At 51.9% G+C, this 25,311-nt stretch overlaps 1 protein-coding gene across 1 annotated transcript in view; it reads right to left on the bottom strand.

The window, feature by feature from the left end:
- TMPRSS2 (transmembrane serine protease 2) overlaps positions 1 to 25,311 on the bottom strand; it is a 38,487-nt gene that overhangs the window by 1,836 nt on the left and 11,340 nt on the right. The window contains exons 3-10 of the mRNA XM_075542912.1: positions 23,529 to 23,615; positions 21,981 to 22,100; positions 18,100 to 18,226; positions 17,563 to 17,673; positions 9,658 to 9,701; positions 6,882 to 7,053; positions 4,743 to 4,918; positions 2,495 to 2,590 (exon numbers count right to left, since the gene is read on the bottom strand). Of these exons, the coding sequence (XP_075399027.1) occupies positions 2,495 to 2,590; positions 4,743 to 4,918; positions 6,882 to 7,053; positions 9,658 to 9,701; positions 17,563 to 17,673; positions 18,100 to 18,226; positions 21,981 to 22,100; positions 23,529 to 23,615 (933 nt within the window). The remainder of the gene's footprint in view (positions 1 to 2,494; positions 2,591 to 4,742; positions 4,919 to 6,881; positions 7,054 to 9,657; positions 9,702 to 17,562; positions 17,674 to 18,099; positions 18,227 to 21,980; positions 22,101 to 23,528; positions 23,616 to 25,311) is intronic.

The raw sequence follows: 25,311 nt of genomic DNA, 5'->3' as shown, positions 1-25,311 counted from the left end.
GGGGTACCTTGTCCTCCTCTGGCCTGAGACCCTGGAGCTGTGGGACAGAGTAAATGGACCAGCTGGGCTCCTGGTCCACAGAGACAGCAGCCAAGGAGCCACGTGGTTCAAGACTTGGCTACTGCAGGAGAGAGGCTTAGCTGGGGACCAGTGACTGGTCCCCATGCCTGAGAGGCTGAGGACCAGAGAGAGACTGGGCTGCTGGCTGAGAAGTGTCACGGTGGACCACGACTGTATCCTTACTGCTTACCGATTCTGACCCTTAATAACTTATTAACTTTCCTAATACCCGCACCCACCCTAATCATAAGTCTGTCAGCGACACAGAGGAAGACCCTCGAGGGGCTGGATTCCCCCTGTGGCTGCAGCAATGGGTCCAAGCATAGGAACAATGGTGGGCATGGTGCAGGGGCTCATCCCAGGGGCGCCATGGGTCAGTCCAAACTCCACAGCCCCTGACATCAGCACAGTCACTGCCTGGTGTGTGGCCACTGCAATACATTCCTGAATCCAGCGTCGGAGGCGGGGATCATGGGAGCAAGGGTTGTGGACCATCTACATATATAGAACGAATTTGCCTTGTAAAATGTCACCTAAACTACAATGGATACAAGAGGGAGGTGGGCCTTCCGTATCCCGGTTCTTCAGGGTGTGACACACCCTGACAATCACCTGAAAACTCCCTGTTCCACAGGCAAGCACACTCATTCCATCCTGAGTCCTTCCAGACTCGAGCCGACCCTCTAGAACAGGGAAGAACTGCTCCTGTGGGTTGAACTGCTCCTGTGGGTTTCCGAGACTTCAATGTTTATGCGAGTAGGAAGCCTCCTCTTTCTACCGCGGTGGTTTCGAACTGCTGACCTTGCAGTTAGTGGCCAAATGCATAAGCCACGACACCAAGAGGGCTCCTGTCAAACGGCCACCAAAGTACGCTGTTATCTGTTCATGGCCAGCCCACACGAGCTGCACTATTGCACTGCTTCCCAATCAGCCATCAACTGACCGCAGGAACTTTCTTTGGACCAGGTGCCTGCGTACTCACCACCATCTCCCTCTCTGACAGCCTCCAGCCCCCAGACCTAATACTCTTCACCTGGTTTCACAGGATGTGCTTGCTCTACGTGGACCCCAAAGATTCCTTTGCAAGTACAGAGATGCAAACAACACACAAAAGAATTCTTCGTGTTTCCAACCCAAGGCCAAAATGCAATAGCCCGGATGCCTTCGTCCGGGAAGGACAAAGGGACTTGTAGTGAAAAGATAGTGGCATTTTCTCATTAACTTCTTGAAGGCTCCTTATATGATACATAAACGGAGGCAAATGCTAAGTGTGGGAACCAGGCACGGCCCCCTGGAGAGGCTGGTCCCACCCACTTGCTGGGGTGATTCTGGGCAGAAGGATGTGGCATTGACATTCTGTGAGTTCAGAGTTCATGCCCCCCAAGGGCAGGGTAGAGACTTCCTGGGCTGTTTTTCACTCACAAGAGGCTGCAGGCCTGGGGACAGGGCTGCGGGGAGGGTTTTTTTTTTTTTTAATCATTTTATTAGGGACTCATACAACTCTTATCACAATCCATTCAAACATCAATTGTGTAAAGCAGGTTTGTGCATTCATTGCCCTCATCATTCTCAAAACCTTTGCTCTCCACTTAAGCCCCTGGTATCAGCTCCTCATTTTTCCCCTCCCTCCCTCCTCTCCCCTCCCTCATGAACCCTTGATAATTTATCAATTATTATTTTGTCATATCTTGCACTGTCTGACATCTCCCTTCACCCACTTTTTTTGTTGTATGTCTCCCAGGCAGGAGGTTATATGTAGATCCTTGTAATCGGTTCCCCCTTTCCACTCCACCCTCCCTCCACCCTCCGGGTATCGCCACTCTCACTACTGGTCCTGAAGGGATCATCCGCCTTTAGTTCCTAAATGCTTTCTACCCCCCCCCCACCTCCCACTATTATGATCCCAAATCTGGCTAGACCAGAGGATGTACACTGGTACAGATAGGAAATGCAGGGAGCATTTTACACACCGTATATTTCTGAGCCAGTAGGTGTTCACTGGAGACCCTGGGTGGGACTAATGCACACACCACTAACCAACAGGTGGGAGGGTCAAGTCCACTCACAGGCACCTCCGCAGAAAGGGCTGGTGATCGATATCTAACCTTGGAGACCTGGAACACCCTGAAGTCAGCTCGACTCTGACATGCATGAATGAGACCCGTCAGAACCAGATGGATGGCACTGGATTTTTTTCCCCCACATTTACAAAACAAAAAATTTCTATACCTGGCCCTGTCTGATCTTACCCAGAACCCAGTGTGTCCTATAGGACAAGGAAAATGGTTCCCATTTAACAAGCAAGAAAAGTGAGGCACAGAGAATGCATGGCTGGCCCAAACTCACCAGGGCGAAGGCGTCGCCCGCCCACTTCCAAAGCCCAGGCTGCTCTGTTTCAAGCTGCGGGTGGGTGCTCAAGTGCTGAGAGACTCACCTTTCTCGTGGGTGGCGCCCCATCCAGAAATCCAGCAGGTCTGCGTGGGCTCCAGCATCAGGCCTGGGTTGGGCAGACACACGGGCCTTATTCTGTCTGTTAGAAAGAGAGACAACAGGGAAGCCTCAGGGGACGAATCTCCCTGGGCCTCTCCCAGGCAAGTGCCGCTGAGCTGGGCACCAGCTCCACTCAACCCAAGGAAATGCCTCGATTGCAGGGTGACCCAGCGCGTCTCTATCTGTCCCTGCCAGGCCCCTCCTTCCAGCAGGGAGTGATTTGGGATAGGTGTAAGCAGAATTATTTGCTAGCAAAGACGCCCAGGAGGCCACGACCAAAAAAGTCAGCTGATGTGTACAGTTGGTGCTTAGTAATAAACACACGCTGAAGGGGATCTGGTGGCATAGAGGGTTACATGCTGCGCTGCTAACCATAAGGTCCGCAGTTCAAAACCATTAACCGCTCCATGGGAGAAAGGGATGAGGCTATCTACTGCCGTAATGAGTTGCAGTTTCAGAAACCCAGGGGGGAGGGCAGTTCCACCCTGTCCATTCCTTTCGACGGAATGGCAGTGAGATAGTTAGTTAGCTAGTTGGTTAGTTAGTTGGTTAGTTAACAGACTCCGAAGAACCCTCCTGACCCAATGAGGACATGTTCGCTTGCCTGCTAACCGAAAGGATGGTGGCGGGAGTCCACCCCGTGGCTGCCTGGGAGAAAGACCTGACAGTCGGCTCCCGCCGAAACCACAGCCAAGAAAGCCCCCCGGGACAGTTCGACTGTGTCACACGGGGTCTCTCCACAGTGCCGAACAACACTGGACTCTGGAGCCGCTCCTCTCGGGGTCTCCAGGGATCTGAACCACTGGACTGCAGCTGGCTGGTCTGTCTGCTTTGTTTCTAAAGGAGACTCTAGGGGGCAGTGGTGCTTCAGTAGGGGTAGCATCCCTGTCTTCCTTGCCCAAGACCCCATTTCTATTTCCAATCTGTCAGCCGAAGCGTCTTGTCGAGTCAGCTTCTAGTCCCAGCGATCTTCTGGGTCCTGTGCCCCCCCCCACAATTGCTTTGTTTGCTGCAGCCACTGTGCCCCTCCATCTGGTTGCGTGGAACCCGCCACTGAAAACGTTATGAGCCACAATGGGGTGGTGAGCCACTGCAGCCCCAGGCGGCACCCCCAGCCCTGCTGTCTCTGGGTGGTCCTTCACGTTCTATGGAAGTGGGACTTCTAGGGGCCACTGCAAATCAGGGGCCAGCTTCATGGTAGCAGTAGGCTCAGGGACAAGCTTGTTGGCGTGTTACCTTGACCTAGTGTTTTCCCTTCTAACAAGGAGACCCCAGTTCTAGAAAGCCACCAGCATATGGTGGGAAGGCTTCTTCAGACCAGAGCCTTTCTTCCCTTGTGGGTCGAATTTTCTATGTATGTAAATCATATCCCAAGCAGCTCATGGGAAGGCGCTAGTTTTTGCTTCTGTACCCATGTGGGGCCAGAACATTCTGGAGCCTTGAGTGGACTGGCTCACCTACTACCATCAAGTCGAGTACGACTCATGGTAACCGTACAGGACATGGTAACCCTGTAGGAGTAGGGCTGCCTCTGTGTCTGTAACTCTGGGAGCCGGCAAGCCTCATCTTTCTCCTGCGGAGTGACTGGGGACTTCAGACAGCTGACCCTGCAGTTATCTGCCTAACAAGTAACCACTACACCACAGGGACCCCTCTGGGCGGACTAGAACAGGGAGCCAAATAAGAAGCTAGGGGTTTTTCAGTGATCGTTAGTTTGAAGTCTCCCACTCTGGGATACTGGGTGTATATGCAAAAGAGGATATCATTCATTCCACAGGTTAGCAGAATGGCTCAGTTGCCGCCCAGAGGAGCTCTGACAAGGCCAGGGGACCTTTGTGCTTGTTGCTGGTCTCACAGTTAAGGGGATGAGGCCAAAAGGCCTACAGCACAAAGGCCAGACCCCCTCAACAAAGAATTACCCAGCCAGATGTCCACTGTGGCCCACAGAGGAACTCTGGGAGAGACATCCATATCTGCCGGCTAAAAATCACTGTGTAAACAGAGGAAAACCTGGCACTCCCCCTTCCTTCAGCTTGACGTGGGTACCTCTGCAGGTGACCCAGGCCCTGCCCAGCCCTGCTCTGCCTTCTGCACCCTATCCTCACTCAACTCCCTTCTTCCCGGTTACCACAGCATGTCATCTGCCTCCCAGAGGCACACCTCCCCTGGGGCAGAGGGACCAAGGAACGTACCGCTGAAGGTCAGTGGGGTCTGCAGTTTCATCAGAGCGACATCATTGTTCTTGGTCTTGGCGTCATAACTTGGATGAGAAATGACTTTTTCGATTCGTTTCCCACTTCCGTAGAACATGAAAGACTGCCTCAAAATCCCCACAAAGGCCGTCCAATACCTCGGGTTGGAAAGAGGTCTGAAAAAGAACGAGAAGTCACACTCATTCCCACAGGAGCTCCAAGATCCGCAGTGGTTATTGGCTGCCCACGATGACTCCACGCACCACGCCCAGAGAGCTCCCTGGCCTGCCTCGTCACCATAGCTGGTTGGCAATTGACTGCTATGGGCCACGGAGTTTTCATGGGCCGACTGTCAGCAGCAGACAGGTCACCAGGCCTTTCTTCCTAGCCCATCTGAGTTTGGAAGCTCTGCTGAAATCTATAGCCTCAGAGCAGTGCTCACGCTCCCCATGGGGTGGGAGTGGGGAGAAGGCTGATGGCCGAGCATGAGACACACAGGCTGGCCTAGAACCTGGGTCTCCATCATGGCAGGCAGGCAGGCATTCGAACACTCCAGCACCACTATCCCCCTCAAAAATCATACACCAGAGCCAAGATTCCCAGAGGTGGTACGGCTCACCTCAGAGCACAAACAAGACTGTTGAGGAGGGTCTCAGCCTCTCCTCCCCCCTCCCCAATCCCTGCACTTGACCCCAGTCTCATCCCCTGCACTCCCCTCTCTCAACACTTGACTTGCCTTTTAGCCTGTCACCATCTCACAAGCCCTTCACACTTTTAAGAACACATTTTCCTGTGCCTGAATCCCTCCCTTAGCTTCCAAGGCTCCCGCTGGCAGGACTGGTCTGAACTTTACACACCCGAGCATTGTCTGGCACACAGTAGGTGCTCAGTAAGGTAACCCTGATGACTAGCCTCCAAGGTGTAAGCCAGTCAGGCTAGGTGGGCCTTTGATCTGGATGCTTCCCTTTAATCCCAGACCAAAGCAAACCTGCCGCTGACAAGCCAAGACCACCTCATGGCACCCCTCCCGTGCGACAGAGCCCATGGAAGCGGATCTCCAGGCCTGCCTTTCTTCCGTGGTACTGCCATCCAGTACAAATAGTTTGTCCCACCCAGCGACACCTTTCTCTTTTAACAGGGCATCTCGTGTCCTAGAAAGCCAGCCAGTCGGGTGGAAATAAAGGGTCGTTTCCTTCCACCTTCACACTGGCCCTTGAGGAGCTGGGATGCACACCTGTTGTGCAGATGCAGACACCAGGGCCGGGGCCATGAATCCACTCTTGGGGGCTGAGAGGAGGGCTGCACCCGGAGGCAAGACTGAGGTGGGAGAGCTGTCAGCTGAAGGGTGGGGGTGAGGGCAGGAGACGTCAGCCGGGAGGGTGGGTGTCCAGGCTGAAGTCCCCTCCTGGCCCCATGACATCAGGCTTCTCTGTCCACTCCCTCAGTGGTCTGAGACTTGCTGCCCATACATTGCTGTGCCAGGGCTTAGAACATCTAACACACACCCCGGTGGCATAGTGGTTATATGTTGGGCTGAGAACCAAAAGGTCAGAAGTTCAAAACCACCAGCTCCGTCAGAGGGAGAACAATGGGGCTTTCTATTCCCATAAAGAGTTCCCTGTCTCCAAAACCCACAGGGCAGGTCTACCCCACCCTACAGGTTCGCTCTGCGTCCACATCAACTTCTTGGCCATGAGCTGGGTTTTCAGGTTTTCAGCCCTGCTCTCCCTGGTGCCAGGGGCTCTTAACGGGGGCTGCAGAGAAGCTTCCGGTGGGGCATGAGTGCTTCGATCCTGTCTGAGTGTGCACTCCCTGCAGGCGAGTGTCCCAGACAGATCAGACTGCTCGTAAGGATGGTGGCTTCCGTGAGCCAAGAAGACACCAGGGCGGAAGGGATTCTGACCAGCAGTGTCAGATGGCGGTCAAACGGTCCCCCCTAGTGGCCAGGACATGCGCACAAGAGGTCCGCGGTGGCCCCTGGGGAGGCAGCGCTCCTTCCCCACAGCCAAGCCGAGACAGGCACACTCACCCCTGCACGCCCCCACTTAGAGTGCAGGGCACTCGAAGAACTTCTCTAGGGTAGGCACTGGCTCAGCCCCAGAACACCCACCCTGCATGGGGACCCGGGGCGGGACTTACTCTTCCACACAGTGGGCGGCCGTGATGATCCACTCAGGGGTGATGATGGAGCCTCCACAGACGTGCACACCCTGCACGTGCAGGCTGACCTGCCAGGGCCAGTCCCCCACGGTGGCGCTCTCGCCCCCCACAATCCGGCTCTGGCTGGTCATCTTGGCCGTGACCCCACACTCTGAAGTGACAAGCACAAAGGACACCCAAGAGCCTTAGGTAAGCACACACCAAGGTTGCTCTGCGCCCCAATGACCAGATGCTTGGCCCTGAGTCCCCTTTCCAAGAGGGTAGAGATCAAGGCAGCTGTTGCCACCTCTCCTTGGTGAGCCGAGAGCGTGACAGAGACTTGTAGGAAACCCAGTCACCACAGGAGCCTTGTCTCCAGAAAACACGTGCCAGAACCCTAGTCCGTGTGGATGTGATCCCGTGTGAGATGGGGGCTTTCCTTGTGATGTGAATGAGGTGCAGGGCTGTCCTGAACCTAGTCACTGAGCTATAGCAAGAGCCAACTTGGCACACAGGCACAAGGAGGGGGAGGGGCAGACATAGGAGCACCATGGGGGTCACCAAGGAGCCCAGAGATACTGACTTTGAGAGAGACAAGGAATAAGGCACAACATACCCTCCCGGGCTCAAGTCCTCCATCAGACACTTCTGAGATTCCAAGCATGCCCTAGGGAGGAGGACCCGGGGGAACCAAGGGGCCCCGGGCACCCCAGAGGGACTGACAGTGTCTGGAGGTCTAAGGATTAAAACATGTCAGCTCCAGAAGGGAGGGGTGAGTGAGACCGTGCCCTTGATGCCCACGGAGTGCCATTTTCAAAGTGGAGAGCTAACATCAATATGAGGCTCCTCGGAGAGGGCTGGGGTGCTGGCAGTGCCCGAGGGGTGGGGATAGTTATGCAATAAGTGTGAGCCAAGCGAGGGAGGGAGGTTGGTGGCAGGCACTCGGGTTCCAGGAACTTGTGCAGAGAATGGCTGCTTGTCCACAGGCAGAGCCCACACTACAAGGGAAGCCAGCAGGTGTCCTCACCAAATGCATCTGCCACCACGGCTCCCCGACTGCTCTCTGAATGTTGGCTCCTTCCCCCAAGGAGGAGGGCAGCAGGACGCCCCTCTCTGGGCAGTATCTGGGCAATATCACTGAACACCTGGAGCCAGAAGACTCTTCAAATCCCTCACCTCAAAGTCTGCCTGGCTGTTTCCGCTCACCCTACACTGTCTTAGCATGATGCATCCCCAACTCAAAGCCAATCCAAACTCCTCGAGGCTGAGTGGATTCTGACTCACAGCGAACCTCTAGGACAGGGTCGAGCTGCCCCTAAGGGTTTCAGAGACTGTAAATCTTTATGAGAGGAGAAAGTCTTGACTTTTTCCTGAGGAGCAGCCGCTGGTGGCTTAGAACTGCTGACCTTGGGGTTCGCAGCCCAGCGCACAACCACTCTGCCACCAGGGCTCAGTTACCATGGCCCTTCTGACCAGAATCTCTTATGTCTTGTATTAAGCATTTTGGCCTCTGTACCTGTAGCTGTTAGGTGCTCTGAGGGCGTGATGAGTGACTCACTGAGCTGCCAACCCCAAGGCCAGTGGTTGGAAACCACCAGCTGCTCCCTGGGGAAGAGATGAGGCTGTCTACTCCTGTAAAGGTGGAAAGTGTTGCAGACCCACAGGGAAGGTCTACACTGTCCTACAGGGTGGCTTTGAGTCAGAATGGACTGACTGGGTTGAGTTTGCTTTGGTTGTATGCCTGGGGCTGTGAATTCTCTGCTATGCTAATGGAAGGGATTAAAGTCAGGAGGTGTGAACCAAGTCACCACCGCCTTTTGTTTTCCAGGGGGGTCCGGTCAGGTGGACGAAAATCACGCCTCCACCAGATGGTCATTCCTCTGTGTGTGAGGGCCATCTCAGAAACACACACACACACACACACACACACACACACACACACACACACACACACACACACACAGGACCCTGGGAAAAAGAGGAGCCCCACCAGGGGAGCCCACGGTGCTGGATGAGACCAGAGACACCAGAGGCTGCAGCGTTGAGCCAAGCGGAGAACAGAGGCCGAGGCAAGAAGACCATGAGACAGAACCGAGGAGCAGCGCCAAGACCTTGAGACTGTGAGGCCAAGCATTTGGCTGGCTTCCTGGTCCCTAGAGGCAGAGGTCAAGGCGCCTTGTGGCTGAGAGGCTGAGGGCTGGAGCTGAGACCGGGCTGGTGTTGCTGTGGACCAGCGAGTACCTCCTTACTGTTTTCTGATCCCAGTGTGTGGCCTCTTCACTTCCCTAATAAACTCCTAGAATGGTGAGTATCGTCTGTGACGATGTGGCCATTTCAACGAGCCATTGAACCTCCCACCGAAGTAGAATTGCCAGGGGAGGGGAAAGAAAGACAGAGGGGGAAGGTATGCCTGGCCTCTGCCTTGTGGCAACAGGGAAGCCAGAGCAAGTCAGATATGCACACCCCCCAAATGCCATTTGCTCAAGGCTGGAGGGGGTCGTGGCACAAAGAATCGGGTCGTGTCAGTGACTCAAGATGCCCCATCCTCAGGCAGGGCTCTGAGACCACGGCTGAAGGTGTCCGGAACACATCATGATTGAAACAAGTGCTTCCTGGGCAGGGTGTGTGCGGCTAGATAGAGAGACAGACCCAGGAGCCCATCCCAGGCTGCTAGCCCACCTCCCCCCACCACCCCTGCCCGTCCCAAGACACTTTCTCTGAAGGTACTGAGGATTTCAGGTATGGAATGAAGAGAGGGACATTGAGAAGCACTTACCTAGACACTGCAAAGAAACCACCGTTTTAGAAGAGCAGATGTCACTGGAAAAGAGGGGGAACTTTGGTCACTTTAATACATGTGAGATAGTTAGTTTACTGTGCCAGCCTGGCCGATAAACACAAGCGGGATTAATTGAAGGGAGGAGAGATAAATGGGTCGGTGAGCCTTGCCTTACTTGTCTCTCACTCTTTGATCATCAGACCAGTGTGCGGCTGCCTTGCTTGTTCTGTGTCTCAATTTACAGGCTACACTACCTGTGGGACGCCAGCCGGCAGACTGTGTCGCTGTAAGTTGAGGTCCCTTTAAGACCACACGATTGGAATGTACATCTCTGGAGTTGGGGACTGACTGTTGGTGACCTGGCTGACAGCTGGTGACCTGCCTTGCTGTTTGCTGCCTGTGCTGGGTTAGCCCACATCTCTCTACAGAGGACTACCTGGCGGCCCTCAAGACTTGAAGGACTGTCAGTGTCTCACAACTGTCTCACGGGAGTGAGTTGCACAGAGCCATTTGTACTGCTTTATAATTTAACTGTTCATTTCTTGTATTATATATCTATCTATCTGTATATAATTTAACAGTGTTATATATCTATTTATCTTTTTAAAATAAATGTACCTATTTATCAATTTCTTGTGTTATATGTATATATATACAAATTCCTAGCAATCTGGTTTTGTCTCTCTAGAGAACCCTGTCTAACACAACATAAAAAAGGAAGAAGCATGTGTCTCTCCAAAGGAGCTAGACAGGAGCATTTTCTGTCAAGAGCCCCACTCCCTATCTCCCCAGAAACAGAAGGCCCCACGTGCAAGACTCCGACGAGGCAGGAAGGTCCATACAGCACAGTAAGTCGTAAGATCAAAAGCCCCCACGTCCAAATCCCACCTGTGTGACTTTAGGCAAGTTATTGAAATCTCTCTGTGCCTCCATTTATGGATCTGTAGATGGGGCAGGAACAGTACCATCGCAGAGAACGAGAACTATCATTTTTATGTCTGGAATTGAAAATTGCCCTCTAACTTTCTAAGGAAGCCACTCAGAAACTTCTGGATGCCCAAGGCTATTTATATTTCTGTCTCTTATGACCAGTGATACAGCCAACAGGAATGCGCCTTGGGGATATCAGGTTGCATGAAACAAGCCAGTTATGATCCCATTTATATAGAATATTCAGGGGTGAGTGGGAAGGGGAGGGGAGGGTCATTACATAGGCGGCGCTGAGTTCATGCTCCAAACAAGAGCAACAACAAACTCACTGCCATCGAGTCGATTTCAACTCATATCGACCATGTAGGACAAAGTAGAAATGCCGCTGGTGGGTTTCCAAGAATGTAACTCTTCATGGGAGTAGAAAGCCTCATCTTTCTCCTATGAAATGGTTCCTGGTTTCAAACCACTAACCTGGAGGGGTTAGTAGCCCAACTCATAACCCACTAGTGGAGAATTCATTTGAATTCACCATGGAAGTGAAGAGTAGAGATGGTCATATAGCATGGTGGATGAATAACAAATGCCACTGAAGTTACACATCCACATGAAAACATCGAAATGTAAATGTTTGGTCATCTATGTCTTAATCAGAAAGAAAGAAACAAAACACCCTTTGCATTTACAACAGCAGGAAGAATGGCTACACTAATGGTGTTGCATGCACCTGAGGGAGGGAGGGAGGGAGGGAGGCCCTCCCCTGCTGAGGACGGTCAGGGAGTCTGGGTGCATCCTCCCAACATGGATGTCCCTGGACCACATGATGCCGAGTGAAATCAGACCACCGTGAGCAGCCCACCATGAGACCACTACTGTACAACTTTGTACAAGGGAAAGGTTTACCCACAGAAAGGATCGCTCTCTGCAGGTTCCCAGGAGGACAGGGGAAGGGAGAGGAAGTTAGTAGAGGATGGATGCATAGTGACTGGGGGAAGGCAAGGCAAGACTCACCAAGGGGAGGCCAGCACACAATGAGTCATCCAGGCAAAGGGAGCCTCCAGGAGGAGCGCAGAGTGAAAGACCATCGAGGCTAACCCCACCCCGTGCCCCAACTGCAAGGACAGCGATCTCTGAGTACATGTCCATCTATGTGTGCCACACAGCTGGATGGTGAGTGGAACCCCCTGACCAACATACGATAAGATACGCCAGCCAATCCTGGACCCAGGTGCACACGGAAAGGAGTGTTTCTTCCTTGGGATCTAAACATCAGAGGTGACGGATGAAAAGAAAACAATTAATAAATCAGTGTGTGTGTGTGTGTGTGTGTGTCCCCTGCTATCTTGAGAAAGTGGGAGACAGCCCCTAATAGCACTTCACCACACCTGGGCGTTGAAGGTGCCCAAGGTCACAGAACACTGATGGCACACAAAGCCACTCTGGGACTAAATGGATCCAGACAAGAATAAGCCCACTGTGCAACAATGAACTTGGGCATCCGAGGGTATCCCAGTACACAGGTTGGGTGCCATGGAATACTAGGACACTGAGTCCTGGATCTTCGGGGGAGCACAGGCCCCACATGGAAACTCCACTGGGTAAGCTGGACTCCCTCAGACACACTTGTCACCTGAGGACGTAAGTCAGAAAATACATGGTGTCTGAGGAGCAAGACAGCTGTACCAAGAGTGGTGCACTGTTGGTTGGCAGACAAACAAGGTCTTGGTACATCAACATCCTCTATGGTGTGTTAAGATATATGTATCATTCTGGCATCCTGTGGCAGACACTCTGTTTTATTCTGTTTATGCTTGATCATAATAGGGTGCATCTCAGAAGCGTTATGACATTGGGGGTGGTCACCCTCTTGAAGTTAGGTTATTTGTTGTTCTGGTTTTTTTTTGGTAAATGAAACCCAGGATTGATGAGCCTGGACAGCAAATAGAACAAGGGTTTCAGAGAAGGGGGGCACAGTGGTGGGTGGTGGGTGGGGTAAAAGGGCAATAATGTCAAGGAGTCTATGTATAAAAAATGTCTAGAAATGGAGTGTGGTAGCACTTGTACAATTATACTTGACAAGACTGAGCTATGGAATGATATACTATATGTATTAAATCCCAATGAATAAAGAGAAGAAAAATGTTGCCTACAAAGGAAAACCAAAATAATAATAAAAATATTTTTTTGTTTTTCTGCCCCCCAAAGGGTGTGCAAAATAGAATTAAAAGATAATGAAATGTTCTCACAAATTTTTGAACCTCCCTTGTATTCTGAACACCTGTCAACATGAATCAGAACCAACTGACCAGCAACTCATACCAATGCATTTTTAATGTCAAAACGTTGATCTAATCATCCATTCTGCCCCCATTGGTCTACAATGCCATCTCTAGCTTATTAATGACACATAGTTATAAAAGAGAAGGAGCTGGTGGCCCCATGGTTCGTCTGTCCTCTCCCAATTGAAAAGGTGAGCGATGTGAAGGCTGGAGTCGCTCCCCGGGAGAAAGACGTGGCAGTCTGCTTTGTAACAATCCCAGCCCCCGCTACCACCGAGGCAGTTCTATCCCGCCCTGTAGGGTCACCGTGAGTCTGGACTGGCAGTGGACTTGTCTCCGGGGTTGATAAAAACATGTCGATTATTATACATGCTACAGTGTTCTACTGTCCCATCACAGCCTAGTTCGGGGTTCTGGATGAAGGGAATCACAGGTGTACAGTTTAGGAAGATCCCTGATTGCAGGAGGCGGAGGTAGACTATTAAAGCTAGAGCCGTATCAGATGTCAATCATTGTAGCACAGTGTGCTCGTTGGTTTGGAGAATTTTCTTGAGCATGCGCAGTGATGCTGGACTAGAGGAGTCGTGGACAGTTCTGTTCCAAGTATGGCTCGTGGATTTCCGGGGTCCCCAAACCCTTTCAGGGGAACTAAGAAAGCAAAATGACTTTCACAATAGTGGGAAGACATGGTTGGCCCTCTCCACCGCGTCAGCATTTTCACTGACCAACAGTTCTCTACTGACATCTCAACACGAACCAAGGCAGTGGCTGCCGACTGGCCCAGGGGTCCTGGTCTGCACTGACCCGCACCCACCCACAGGAAACGACCGGCAATCAAGGGCCTGTTCAAGCGAGCGCTATGGATGGAACAGTCAGAAATAGTAATGATATTCCACGTGGCAGAGTGGGAGGTGAAAGGAAAGCACTCCAAATGCAGACGCACGATGGCGTCGGTGGAAAGGGGCTGTGTGATGGTTTGAGTTGCAAGTGGAAGTCATTGTTTCTTTTTCACGGAACAATTGGAACACCATTGTGGCTTGAAAGAAGAACTGACAGCCGGCAAATACAGTTGTCCAGGCTTGTGTATTTTACTTGGCAGATGTTTTCTCTGAAATGAATGCTGGGAGCTGATACCTCAAAGTAAACAACTGACTGTATTTGTTGCCAATGATAAAATTCATGTAGGAAAAAAAAAGAATTTTGGAAACCATGTATCCACTCTAATTTCCTTCCTTTTCTTGCATCATAAACGTCACATTTTTTTCAATTTCAAGAACTTTTTATTCATGTGATATTAATGAATATAATTTTTTATACTCCATAATTAAATGAACCGACTTTTGGACACTCTGCTTATTGCTGTAGATTGATATTTTCCAAATGGCCGAAGTGTGATGTTACAAAATCCTGCCTGTGTGAAAAGAACCATCGAAAATATTAGCAAGGTGAGTGGACTTTAATGCGTCAGAATGCATGAAGTTCACTGGTAGGATTTCAACCTCTACGTCACAGCTAACCTTTAAGAAACCAGCACTTGTGCTGAATTAGCTGCCATCCCAAAGGAAGATCCACAATCATTTGAAAAAGCTATTAAAATATTCTTCCCTTTTCAAACTAAAATAATAAGCCCACCCTTCTGTCATGTCTGGAAGCCCCAGTGGCTTAGTGGTTACGTGTTGGGCTGCTAACCAGGTCAGTCATTCCAAACCACCGGCCTCTCCTTGGGAGAAAGACACGGCAGGCTTTCGCCTGCTATAAAGAGTCACAGTCTTGGAGACCCACAAAGGCAGTTTCTACCTTGTCCTCTAGGACAACTGAGTCAGAATTGAGTTGATGGCATTGAGTTTGGTTGATGAACATATCTGAACACCTACCTACAGGTGTTCCAATTAGGTCCCAATCACAGATGTCACTCCATAGCGCCCCCTGCTGTCCACGAGGGAAGACTGCTGCTCTCAGGGAGCTTTCCCTGGCCATTCGGTCCACCTGTGATGGCATGTATTTCCTGAAAGCATCCAAGCACAGCAAAATCCTACTCTCTGGGACCTCCCCCAGATCACCTATTATGAGCCCCAATGCTAATACTCAAACCAAACGCACTGCCATCGAGTTGAAAAGCATACTATCACTTTCTTAAGAAGACACCCCCCTGTCCAGTTGATGGCCACGCTACCGAGAGTCCAAAAACCAAACATTGCTCGATGACAGGCGGGTGCCCGTGTCTGCAGTTGGAGGACCGTGACGGTGCTGAGGAAGAAATGGTCCCAGGAGGAAAAGATGTTTCCTAAGAACCACAAAGCCACCCGCCCTTCACGTGGAAACCCCCCTGAGCAGCGGCGACTCAGACCCGCCAGAGACTCCATTGTCAAAGGATAACTTCTGAAAGGAAAGAAGGAGCAGTGGGATTCCCGCACAATGACAGTCTCTTCTCTCCTCCGCACCGCCTGGGGAGTTCCCAAGCTCCAAGCCAGAGGATGACAGGCCCCTCTGCCCCCTCCCCGCGTCAGCTCATTTTCCTTGGCTCTGAGATTTCAGGTGTAGCCCAGGAGGACAAGGCCGCATTCAGTATTTACAAACAGCGCCGGCAGCTATGTTGCTTCCAGGGCAGGCAAACTGCGGCCCTGAGGTTTGGATGGGCACAGGTGCACTCCTTCCTCCTGCGCCCAGCCTAGGATATTCCCAGGGACAGCCATTCCTGAGGCTGATCCAAATCCCAGACACCTCAGGGAATGTACCCTGCTTCTCTGCCTCCCACTCACAGAAACAAGAATCCTGTGGTTAGTTCATCTGCCCCCAAACTCAGCACCTGGCATCTGCTCACAGCATGGGTAGGGCCAGCCACCTGGGCATGGGCCATCCAGCCCTGGGAGTGACCAAAGTTCATGTGCAGGCAAGGACGCAACATGTACCTTTGTGTTAAAAAGCATTCTGATGTCTTGAAGGCAGAGGAATCTATCACCACGGAGTCCTGGAGGTGTAGTAGGCTAGCCACTGAGCTGGGAACCACAAGGTCAGTGGTTCAAATGCAGCAGATGCTCCACAGGAGAACGATGAAGCTGTCTAACTCTCCAAACATGTGAAGTCTTGGAAACCCAAAGGGACAGTTCTACTCTGTCCTATGGGGTCATCATGAATTGGAATCGACTCAATAGTGGTGAGTTTGGTTTTGAGTTTTTGAAAATCATCACCAGTAGGACTTCCCAGCACCAAGAGCAAACCCTGATGCATATTATGGGCTTGAGTTACTAACAATGTATCAATGTTGGCAGGTCCATTGTAGCAAATGGACCCAGGAAGGCAAGGTATTAATAAAGGGCTGAAAATATAGATGAGAAACTTTCTGTCATCAGAGGGGGCCTCAACATGTTTGTGGACAAATGGAAAACAACAAAACTCACAACAAACCAAACTCATTGTCATTGAGTCAAGTCCTACTCCTTATGACCCTATAGAATAGGCAGAACTGCCCTAGTGGGGTTCCAAAACTGTAACTAACTTTACAGGAGTAGGAAGCCTCATTTTTCTCCCATGGAGTGGCTGGTAGGTTTGAACTGCTGAACTTGTGGTTAGCAGCCCAACACATAACCACTACACCACCAAGACTCCTATGGAATGAAACGATCATTGGAGTTCTTCCACAAACTTTTTGGGAAACTTCCCCAAGTTTCTGTATTCCTAAAACTGCTCTAAAAAAATAAAGTGTATTAAAAAAAGGAAAAGCCCCATTCAATAAGAATAATGGTTCTAGGAAGAATGCCAATATTGTAAACATAGGCAAAACAAAAATAGTAAAAAACGACAACAACGAAAACCTAGCTTGAGCAGACACTCTTGCTGAAACTTCTCAAGAATTACATCACCAAGCACAGGACGTATTGTTTACAATCACTCCCACCCCTGGACCCCAGTGAGCTGCCCTGCGGATCAAGTGTGGCCCAGAGTGTGGCAGATACAGAGGCTGGGACTTGCGGGTGCCCGCAGCCTCCTGGGGGTGGGGCTGAGTCAGCCTTCGGGCGGACCACAGCCACTCACGGGGCGGCAGGGGTGGGGGAAGCAGCTATCTCATTACAGTGATGTGGCCACAAGGCACACATCTGCAAGGTAGAGTGACTCATCCGCAGGACCTCCTCATGACTGTGAGGGGACAGGGAATGTCCACTGAACTCCAACGGCCTCTCCCGCCCAGAGCCCCAGAATGTGGCTCGGCTGACACAGCTGTGCGTGGGTTGGGGTTAGGGGATCAAGCCTCCCTAGGTCAGGACTGAGGGGGTCCCTGGGAAGCAGGACTCTCAGTGCGACACCTGAGCCAGTTCGCGCATGGTTGTGTGCATCCCGCCAGCTAATGGGAACTCCCAGGCACTCTGTAACTCCAAAAGCCACTCCTGGCAGAGGAGACAGACCCATCAACATCTGGGAGAAAGTCCACAAAACGGAATCCTTGATTTTGTGACGTTACCCAGTGTCACCAGGGACCACAGGCTAAGTGGAAAACTGAACCGTAGCTGCTTCCCAGGAATATGCTCAGCCGTGCTCAGGGCAACCATTCCAGTTCTAGAGTTTAACCTCCTCCCAGTGAGATCTCAGTCACATGCAGAACGGCCGCTCTGGGAACTCTCCTTGGACAGTGAGGGGTCCCGGGGCCCCTGCTGCTGGGGCTCACGGCACGCCTTTCCTCGGGATGAATTTCCAGTACCTGTGGAACAGTCTCTTGTACAGGTCGATGTTCCCCGCACTGGTGTTCAGCTTCATAAAGCTGGTGGCCCCGCTGTCGTCCACTACGCCGTGGCTCAAGTAAAAGTTTTGTCTGAAAAGCAAGCATCCACACCAGAAGATGTTATTCACAGAAACGGTTCAGTCTCAAACACCCCCAAGTCCGATGCCAACTGGCAGTGGCCTGTCTGCGCTGTTCAGAACAGAAGTCTCTTGGAAAACAAAGGGACAGGTTCTGATCGTGCACTACACTGGATACCGTGTGGGCTCAGGAGAAGGCAGGGTGCAGCAGGGACGGGGGGGGGGGGGGGGGGGAGGAGCACATGGGTCAGGCCACTGTGCCCAGCAGGCTAGCTTCTGCCTACTGCTTGCAGGGAGCTCTTCTGCGGAGACAACTGACCCGGAGTTTATGTGGCCACAGAGGAGCAGAGAGAAAATGGATTTTTCTTATGCTCCTGCCTGTGGCTGTCATTGCCACAATGAAGACACTACCCCTGAGGGACATGGAGGCCACACTTACCTGTAGCCCATGTCTCTGCAGGCTGCCCGCCCATAGTTCTCGCTCCAGTCATCCTGGCACACGGGGTGCCAGGACTTCCTCTGGGATGAGTACACCTGCAGGATGAAGTTAGGTCCGTAGAGGCGCACTGTGGGGGGGAGAGAGTCTGTGAGGGACAGACGGTGTGGCGCTCCACCGCACAGCACAGCACCGTGCCATCCCGCATCCCAGCACACCACACTGCTCTGCCCAGCGACACAACACAACATCATGCCACATCATACAACGCCTCACCTTAGCATACCACACCACACAAAGTTGCATAGCACAATACTACAAACACCAGTCAATAGCATATCACCACATAGCCTCACGCAACACCATACCACACTGTACAAGGTGACAGCACATCACACCATACAATATAACACCATGCCGTACCACACACAGCACAGCCCATCACCATACATCACTGCACAGCAAGCATCGCCACCACACAACAGACAAGGCCAGTCAGCACCACACCATATACCACCACACCCACACCACTGCAGCACACTGCCACACAGCATCACAACCTAACACCACACCACACATCACAGCATACCACATCAGACGCTGCCATACCATATCCTACCACGCCACCACACAGCCTTATAACAATACCAAGCCATGCGGTACACCACCACACCACGGCACACCAGACAATACAGCGTCATACCAAGCACTCCCGGCAACAGACCCCCACACAGCCTCACACACCATACCATGCCATACAACACCACAGAGCATTATACAACACCACAGCACAGCACACCACACACCAACGCACCGAACACCACCCTGCAAGCTAGGGAGCCCTGCCTGGACAGCCGAGGGCTGGCCCTAGTCCAGAATAAAAACACAGCAGTCCTCGCCACTGCCCACCCTGTCAGGACACCGCAGCTCTGTCCCTTCTGTGGGTCCTGGGTCCTCCCCACAAAGCACCCTTCCTGCAGAGCGGGCAGCGGGAGGAGCTCAGCCCCCAGGAAGGGCACTGTGAGCGCACACACACAGAAACACGCAGGAAGGGGGGGAGCTCAGCCGGCAGCCAGTCCCTGGCCAGGGGAGGATGAGCTGGTATGTGCGTGAGTGGGCGCTAAGCGGACAGCGGGATGGCTTCCCACTCCATCTCCCTTTGTACTTCCTGAATTTTGATCCACTTCCATGTGCTCCCTGCTGGAGGACTTCCTGAAATACAACTGAATCTGTTAAAATACTTTTGCTGGAGCTTAGGTGCTTATACACACACATGCATACACACACACGCACACACACACATGATCGTCACTGTGTTCTGTTCAGCTCACCCCTGCCCCCCCCCAATGGATTTAGGAACAAGGTGATAATTATGTCATCACTGAGCAAAGAAAGGAACGATGTTTAAACAGTGCTCTTTCCAAACACCACGCTCCCCCGGGAAGCACCCTGGCTGAGCTGCAGGGCAGGCTGGGGCTGAGAGCAAGGGCGGAGGTCAAAGCGAGGCTGGCACTGGGCAGGACACCAAGAGCTCCGTGGCCCTGGTGAGAAATCCTCCCAGCCAGGAGCAGCTGCACCCTTACACAGATGCCACGATTTGAGGACTGAGCAACCCCCAACCAAACTCACCGCCATCAAGTCGATGCCGACTCATGGCCACCCTCTAAGGACAGGGGAGAACTGCTCCGGTGCGTTCCTGAGACGAACTCTTCACAAGAGTAAAAAGCCTATCTTTCTCCCATGGGAATTCAGAAGGAGCGGTAGGTGGTTTCAAACTGCTAACCTTGGGGTTAGCAACCCAACGTGTAACCACTGTCCCACCAGGGCTCCTTCTGGACGTGAGAACCAGGACAGGAAAGCCAGCTTCCCTGAGGAGGCGCTCGGGAAAGGAAGGCTTAGAAGACAGAGCAGGGTCATTTCCCAGCACTCAGCCAGGGCCTGTGCATGGTTTCGAAGTAAAACCCTGAGGGGTTAGGAGCAAGCTGGATGGAGATGGGAGAAAGGTGGTCTCTGTATGGGGACCCTTCTGAATTCCCATGGAAAGAACCCCAGGGCAGCCCCAACATGGGATGCAGGCCTGCTCACAGGCCTCAACAGCCACCTCCCGGCTGGGGCCGGGAGAGACTCAGAGAAAGGCTGCATGTCATCTTGCGTGGGAATGCGGGCATCCTTTAAGGTCCGGCCCTGGTGGCGCAGCGGTTCGGTGCTTGGCTGCTAACTGAATTGCTGAGAGGGCCTCCACCACCTGAAGGAGAAAGGGCTGTGGCCAGCCGGGTCAGCACCTCTTTGTAGCCTTGCAAGCGGGCAGTTCTAAAGCAGGTGGAATTGCCTGGAGGGCTGTGTTTCCCTGCTTTTTGTTTTGAAAACACTACTTGTTAAATCAACCTAACCCTAATCCTACAAGGAATCTCCAAAAAACCTCAACGTGTTCTAAAATTGATGGTGGCAGTACAAGTCTTCTTGATAGGATTGAACTGTTGAATTGTAGGTGTGGATTGTGTACTACCAACAAATCTATCAAAAAATTTTTTTCACTATCTCATAACTCAATTTTTCCACGAACGTTTAGAAGTCCCGAGGTACATGAGCCAAGCAAACAAAAACCTCAAATTCACAGCCATCGAGTGGATGCCGACTGCATAACACAGGGCAGAACTGTCCCTGTGGGTTTTTGAGACTGTCACTCTACAGTTAGGGGAGTAGAAAGCCTCATCTTTCTCCCACAGAGCAGCTGGCGGATTTGAACCAGGAGCTTTTTGGTTAGCAGCTTCACTCCTTACCGCCACACCACCGAGCTCCTGGTAGAAGAGTGGGATCCTTCTGGAGAAAGACCATAGACACAGAGACTCACCCAAGAGAGAGGACCGCGCCAGGACAGGGAGTGGGCCAGGAATAAGCTAGCTACAAGCCAAGGAAGGCCAAGCACGGGCAGGCATCTCCAGAGAGAGCAGAGAGACGTGGGCCGGATTCTCCCTCTGAGCCTGCAGAAGGAACCCATCCTGCTGACATCTCATTTTGGACTTGGGTCCTCCACAACTGTGCAGCAGGAAATACCTGAGTTTTAAGCTGGCCAGCTTGAGCTGCTTTGTCATGACAGCCCCAGCAAACTAAGATCGGTATCAAAGGCTAGCGGAGAAGAGAAAGAGATGAAAGGACAGTCGCTTAGAAGAAGCTGGCCACCCCCTACACTGTCAGAGACAGTTACCTCCAGAGAAGAAGGTGACAGTCCCCTTCAGTCCTCACCTCCACCCTGCCCCAGAATGGAGGGCAAATGCCAGGGCGACGGCGAGCAGCCAGCGTGTGGTCATTGGCGTGGCCAGCACCAGGCTGCGCCAGCAGACATCGACTCGCATGGCAGGAAGGAGGCTGCGGGCTCCTCCCGGGGGCTGTTCCTGCACCTCTCATCCTCACCCTTGATTCGAGTCTGTTCTAACTCCTGCCCACCCGCAGTGTGCAGAGCACAAGTGCCCAGCAGGCCGAACTGCTACTCCAGCGCCCTTGGCATCGAGCACCTTGAAAAGCTAGACATCGGTGTGTGCACAGAGGCGCCGTCTTTTATGACAATCCAACAAGGAACGGAAAGGTGGTTTTCCTTGAAAAGGACACAGCGTGTACCCCTTCTAAGTCTGAATGTGACCCATCTGTTTTAACCTCCTGGAGACTAGGCCCTGGGCGGCTAGAAGCAGGAGCTTTCCAAGGGCAGAGTTCAGGCTGGCCCCACTCCCTCCCTCCCACCTCTTTTCCCCTCTTTGTGACTTGGGGACTAGACCCAAGGCTCAGTCTCTGGGTTGTGCTGGCCTCTGGCCCGGCGGCGCCTGGCATTGCCTGGTGCCCGGCGGCAGCTGCTGCTGCAGTGCCCTTGGCGGAGGGGTCCCGGCACTCACCACAGCGGTTCTCATCCTCCCCACTGGGGCAGTGGGAGATGCCGTCACACCAGGACGAGGGGCTGACGCAGGTCCCCGAGGAGCCACACTCGATCCCTGAGATGGAGCACTGGCTGTCCACTGTCGGGAGAGAGGAAGAAGAGCCGGTCACACCGTGAAGCAGATGGACCGCAGCACCCACCACGACGATGCTGTCCACGCTCCAAGACCCAGGCCCCTGAGGGGAACAGATTGCCCCACAGTGCCCACGGAGGATGCCCACACTTCCGCTCGCCCCTTGAGTTGACGCCAACTTACAGCAGCCCTGTAGGACAGAGTGCAACTGCCAACTGCCCCGATGGGTTTCTGAGACGGTAACTCTTTACAGGAGTAGAAAGCCCATCTTCCTCCTGAGGAGTGGCCAGAGCTTTTGAACTCCTGACCTTGCGGTTAACAGCCTGGCACAGATCCCACCGTGCCATCCAGGCACCTTCGTGCATTTCCCAGGCACCTGGCCACAGTGAGGATCATGTGTTTCTCTTTCTGTAGTAGGAAGGGCTATGCCCTTGACACCAATATGCATAAGAAGAGTTTGAGCTGGGATCACCGCGCAGGGCAGCACTCCCTCACTCATGTCTGCTGCCCTTCCTTCCCAGGTGACCCCAGTGATCTGGGAAGGACCCGAGTCTGAACTGTCCCAGGTTGGCGGAAAGACCTAGACTGTAGGGACTTCTCAAGCAGGTGAGGGCCCAAGGCGGCCCATGTACACTGAGGACAAGTTACCAAGTGCGGCCCCAAGGCAGAGGACACCTCTGCTCAGGTGGCACCTAGCTCCCCACCAAAACCAAGCCCAGCCAGGAGCCACCCAGTGGCTTCTGACTTGTGGCAACGGCATGTGTGTAGGGTAGACCCATGCCTGCTCCACAGAGCCCTCGAGCCTCCAACCTGTGGGAGGTGGGCGGCCAGGCTTTTCGTTTGGGGTCCCTCCAGGTAGACTTACACCTCTACCTTGTCAGTTAGCAGCCACATTCTTCACCATCTGGGGAGTCTAACAACCCACGGCCTGGGTCAAAACTTGGAGAGAGAAAAAACAACACCCTCTCTACCATTGAGTCAATTCTGACTTCTGGGAATCCTGTAGGACAGGGCAGAACTACCCCGCAGGGTTTCCAAGACGGAAACTCTTTATGGGAGGAGAAAGCCTCATCTTTCTCCCAAAGAGCAGCTCGTGGCTTTGAACTGCTGATCTTATGGTTAGCAGTCCGACGAGTAAACACTCCACCCCCAGCCTTGAAGGAAACATAGAAGCACCAGGGCAAGGCGCTGGCTGCTTCCGGTCTGGGCACTTCAGCAACGCCACAGCTACAGATAAAGCGAAGACAGGCTCGCTTTGTAAGCGAGGCCTCTCCGGAAGGGCTGTGGACCGGGCTTCCTCAGCTCGGAGAGTAGCCTCCTTCTGACGGCTGGAAGACTGGACCCCACGAGGACACGAGGACACGTCTGAGAGACCCGGCCCCAGCACGCCCCCTCCCCCCCCAAACACCAAAGTCTGACTCCCTCAGCACTTACAGAACCTCCAGAGCAGCACAGCGGCCAGCACCCCGCCCGCGAGGACGGCCCCCAGAGCGAAGGTGATGCAGAGCGCTTTCCTGGTTTCTAGAGGAAGAGGGCAGAGGAGAAAACTCAGTGGTGGAAGTTTTTTAGAAGTCAGGCTTCCAACTTTCACCCACTATGTTTGTAGGAAGAAATACTGATCTGTATGTGCTTAAAAAAAACCTGACTTCTAATTTTTATAACGTTTCTAGGGAGCGCTTACTTTTCTCTTAGCATTAAACTTTGGAAGGTTTTCTTTTGGGGGAAGGGGTGGATAGGGAAAATCAAGGCAGGAAGCCTAGGAAGCACACTGAAATTAAGATCTTAACTCCACTAGTCTGGCCATTACTATACTATACTATACTGCACTGTACTGTACTATACCACACTATACAATACTGCACTATACTATACTGTACTACACCATACCATACTGTACTGTACTACACTGTACTGTACTGTACTATACCACACTGCACTACACTATACTGTACTATACCACACTGTACTGTACTATATTGTACTGTACTATACTATGCTGTACTATACCATACTGTCCTATACAGTACTATACTATACTGTACTGTACTATACTATACTATAATGTACTATACTATACCACACTGTACTATACTGCACTACACTATACTGTACTATACTGTACTGTATTGTATTATACCATACTGTACTATACTGCACTGTACTATACTGCACTGTACTATACCGTACTATACTATACTGTACCATACTATACTATAATGTACTATATTACACCACACTGTACTATACTATACTGTACAATACAGTACTGTACTATCCCATACCGTACTGTACTGTACTATACTGTACTGTATTGTACTATACTATACTGTACTGTATTGTACTATACTATACTGTACTATACCGTACTATACTATACTATATGGTACTATACCATTCTGTACTATACCATACCACACTATACTGTACTATACTATACTACACTGTACTGTACTACACTGTACTATACTACACTGCACTATACTATATTGTACTATACTATACTTTACTGTACTATAGACCCTCAAGGGGTCTATACTTGAACTCATCAGTCAAGTGATACATGAATAGACATAAATGGGTGTGCAAAGGAGAGTGGGACTATACCCAGGTAGATAACTAGATAGATAAACTGAGAGTATTTGTCTATGGGTCTTTATCTTTACTGCAAATATATCCATGGATGTGGTAGAGCAAACAGAGGGAGAAGTTGTGACATTTCTTAGATACAGTTCAATACTTGAAGGCAGTCCTTGGGGCTCACAATCACAGACTCGAGTCACCCAGGTCAGTTGGCCAAAGTCCACAAAGACAATATTCGAGCTCTCCACTTGGATGATTAGCAGTCAGCCAACTCAAAGGCCAAGGAAGGACAACAACCCCCAAACTCATACCCAAGGCACCCCAAGGCACGGCTCCGCAGTACAACTCCTGGCTCAGGGGGCCTGGGAGCCTCTCTTGGAAGCAAGGTTGGGAGTTGGAGGAGAAAGGAGGGTGGGGGAAGGGGAGAGCTAGTGAGTAGCCATTGAAGGGGCAACTATTGGTGTCCCCCTTTGGAGGAAAGAAGAGTGATGAACACCAAAGACATGTAGACAATTAGTCCAATGGGTTAATGGGCCAAGTCAACACCAATCTCTGCAACCCAGGAACTTGGAGAACAAGATGGTGCCTGACAACCACTTCCAACTGCTCCGAAAGGGGTCACATTAGAAGGTCCTGG

The sequence above is a fragment of the Tenrec ecaudatus genome, chromosome 2 (assembly GCF_050624435.1).
Source record: "Tenrec ecaudatus isolate mTenEca1 chromosome 2, mTenEca1.hap1, whole genome shotgun sequence".
Lineage (NCBI taxonomy): Eukaryota > Metazoa > Chordata > Mammalia > Afrosoricida > Tenrecidae > Tenrec > Tenrec ecaudatus.
The sequence above is the reverse complement of the archived record's forward strand: the minus strand, read 5'-3'. Positions and strand labels throughout refer to the sequence as shown.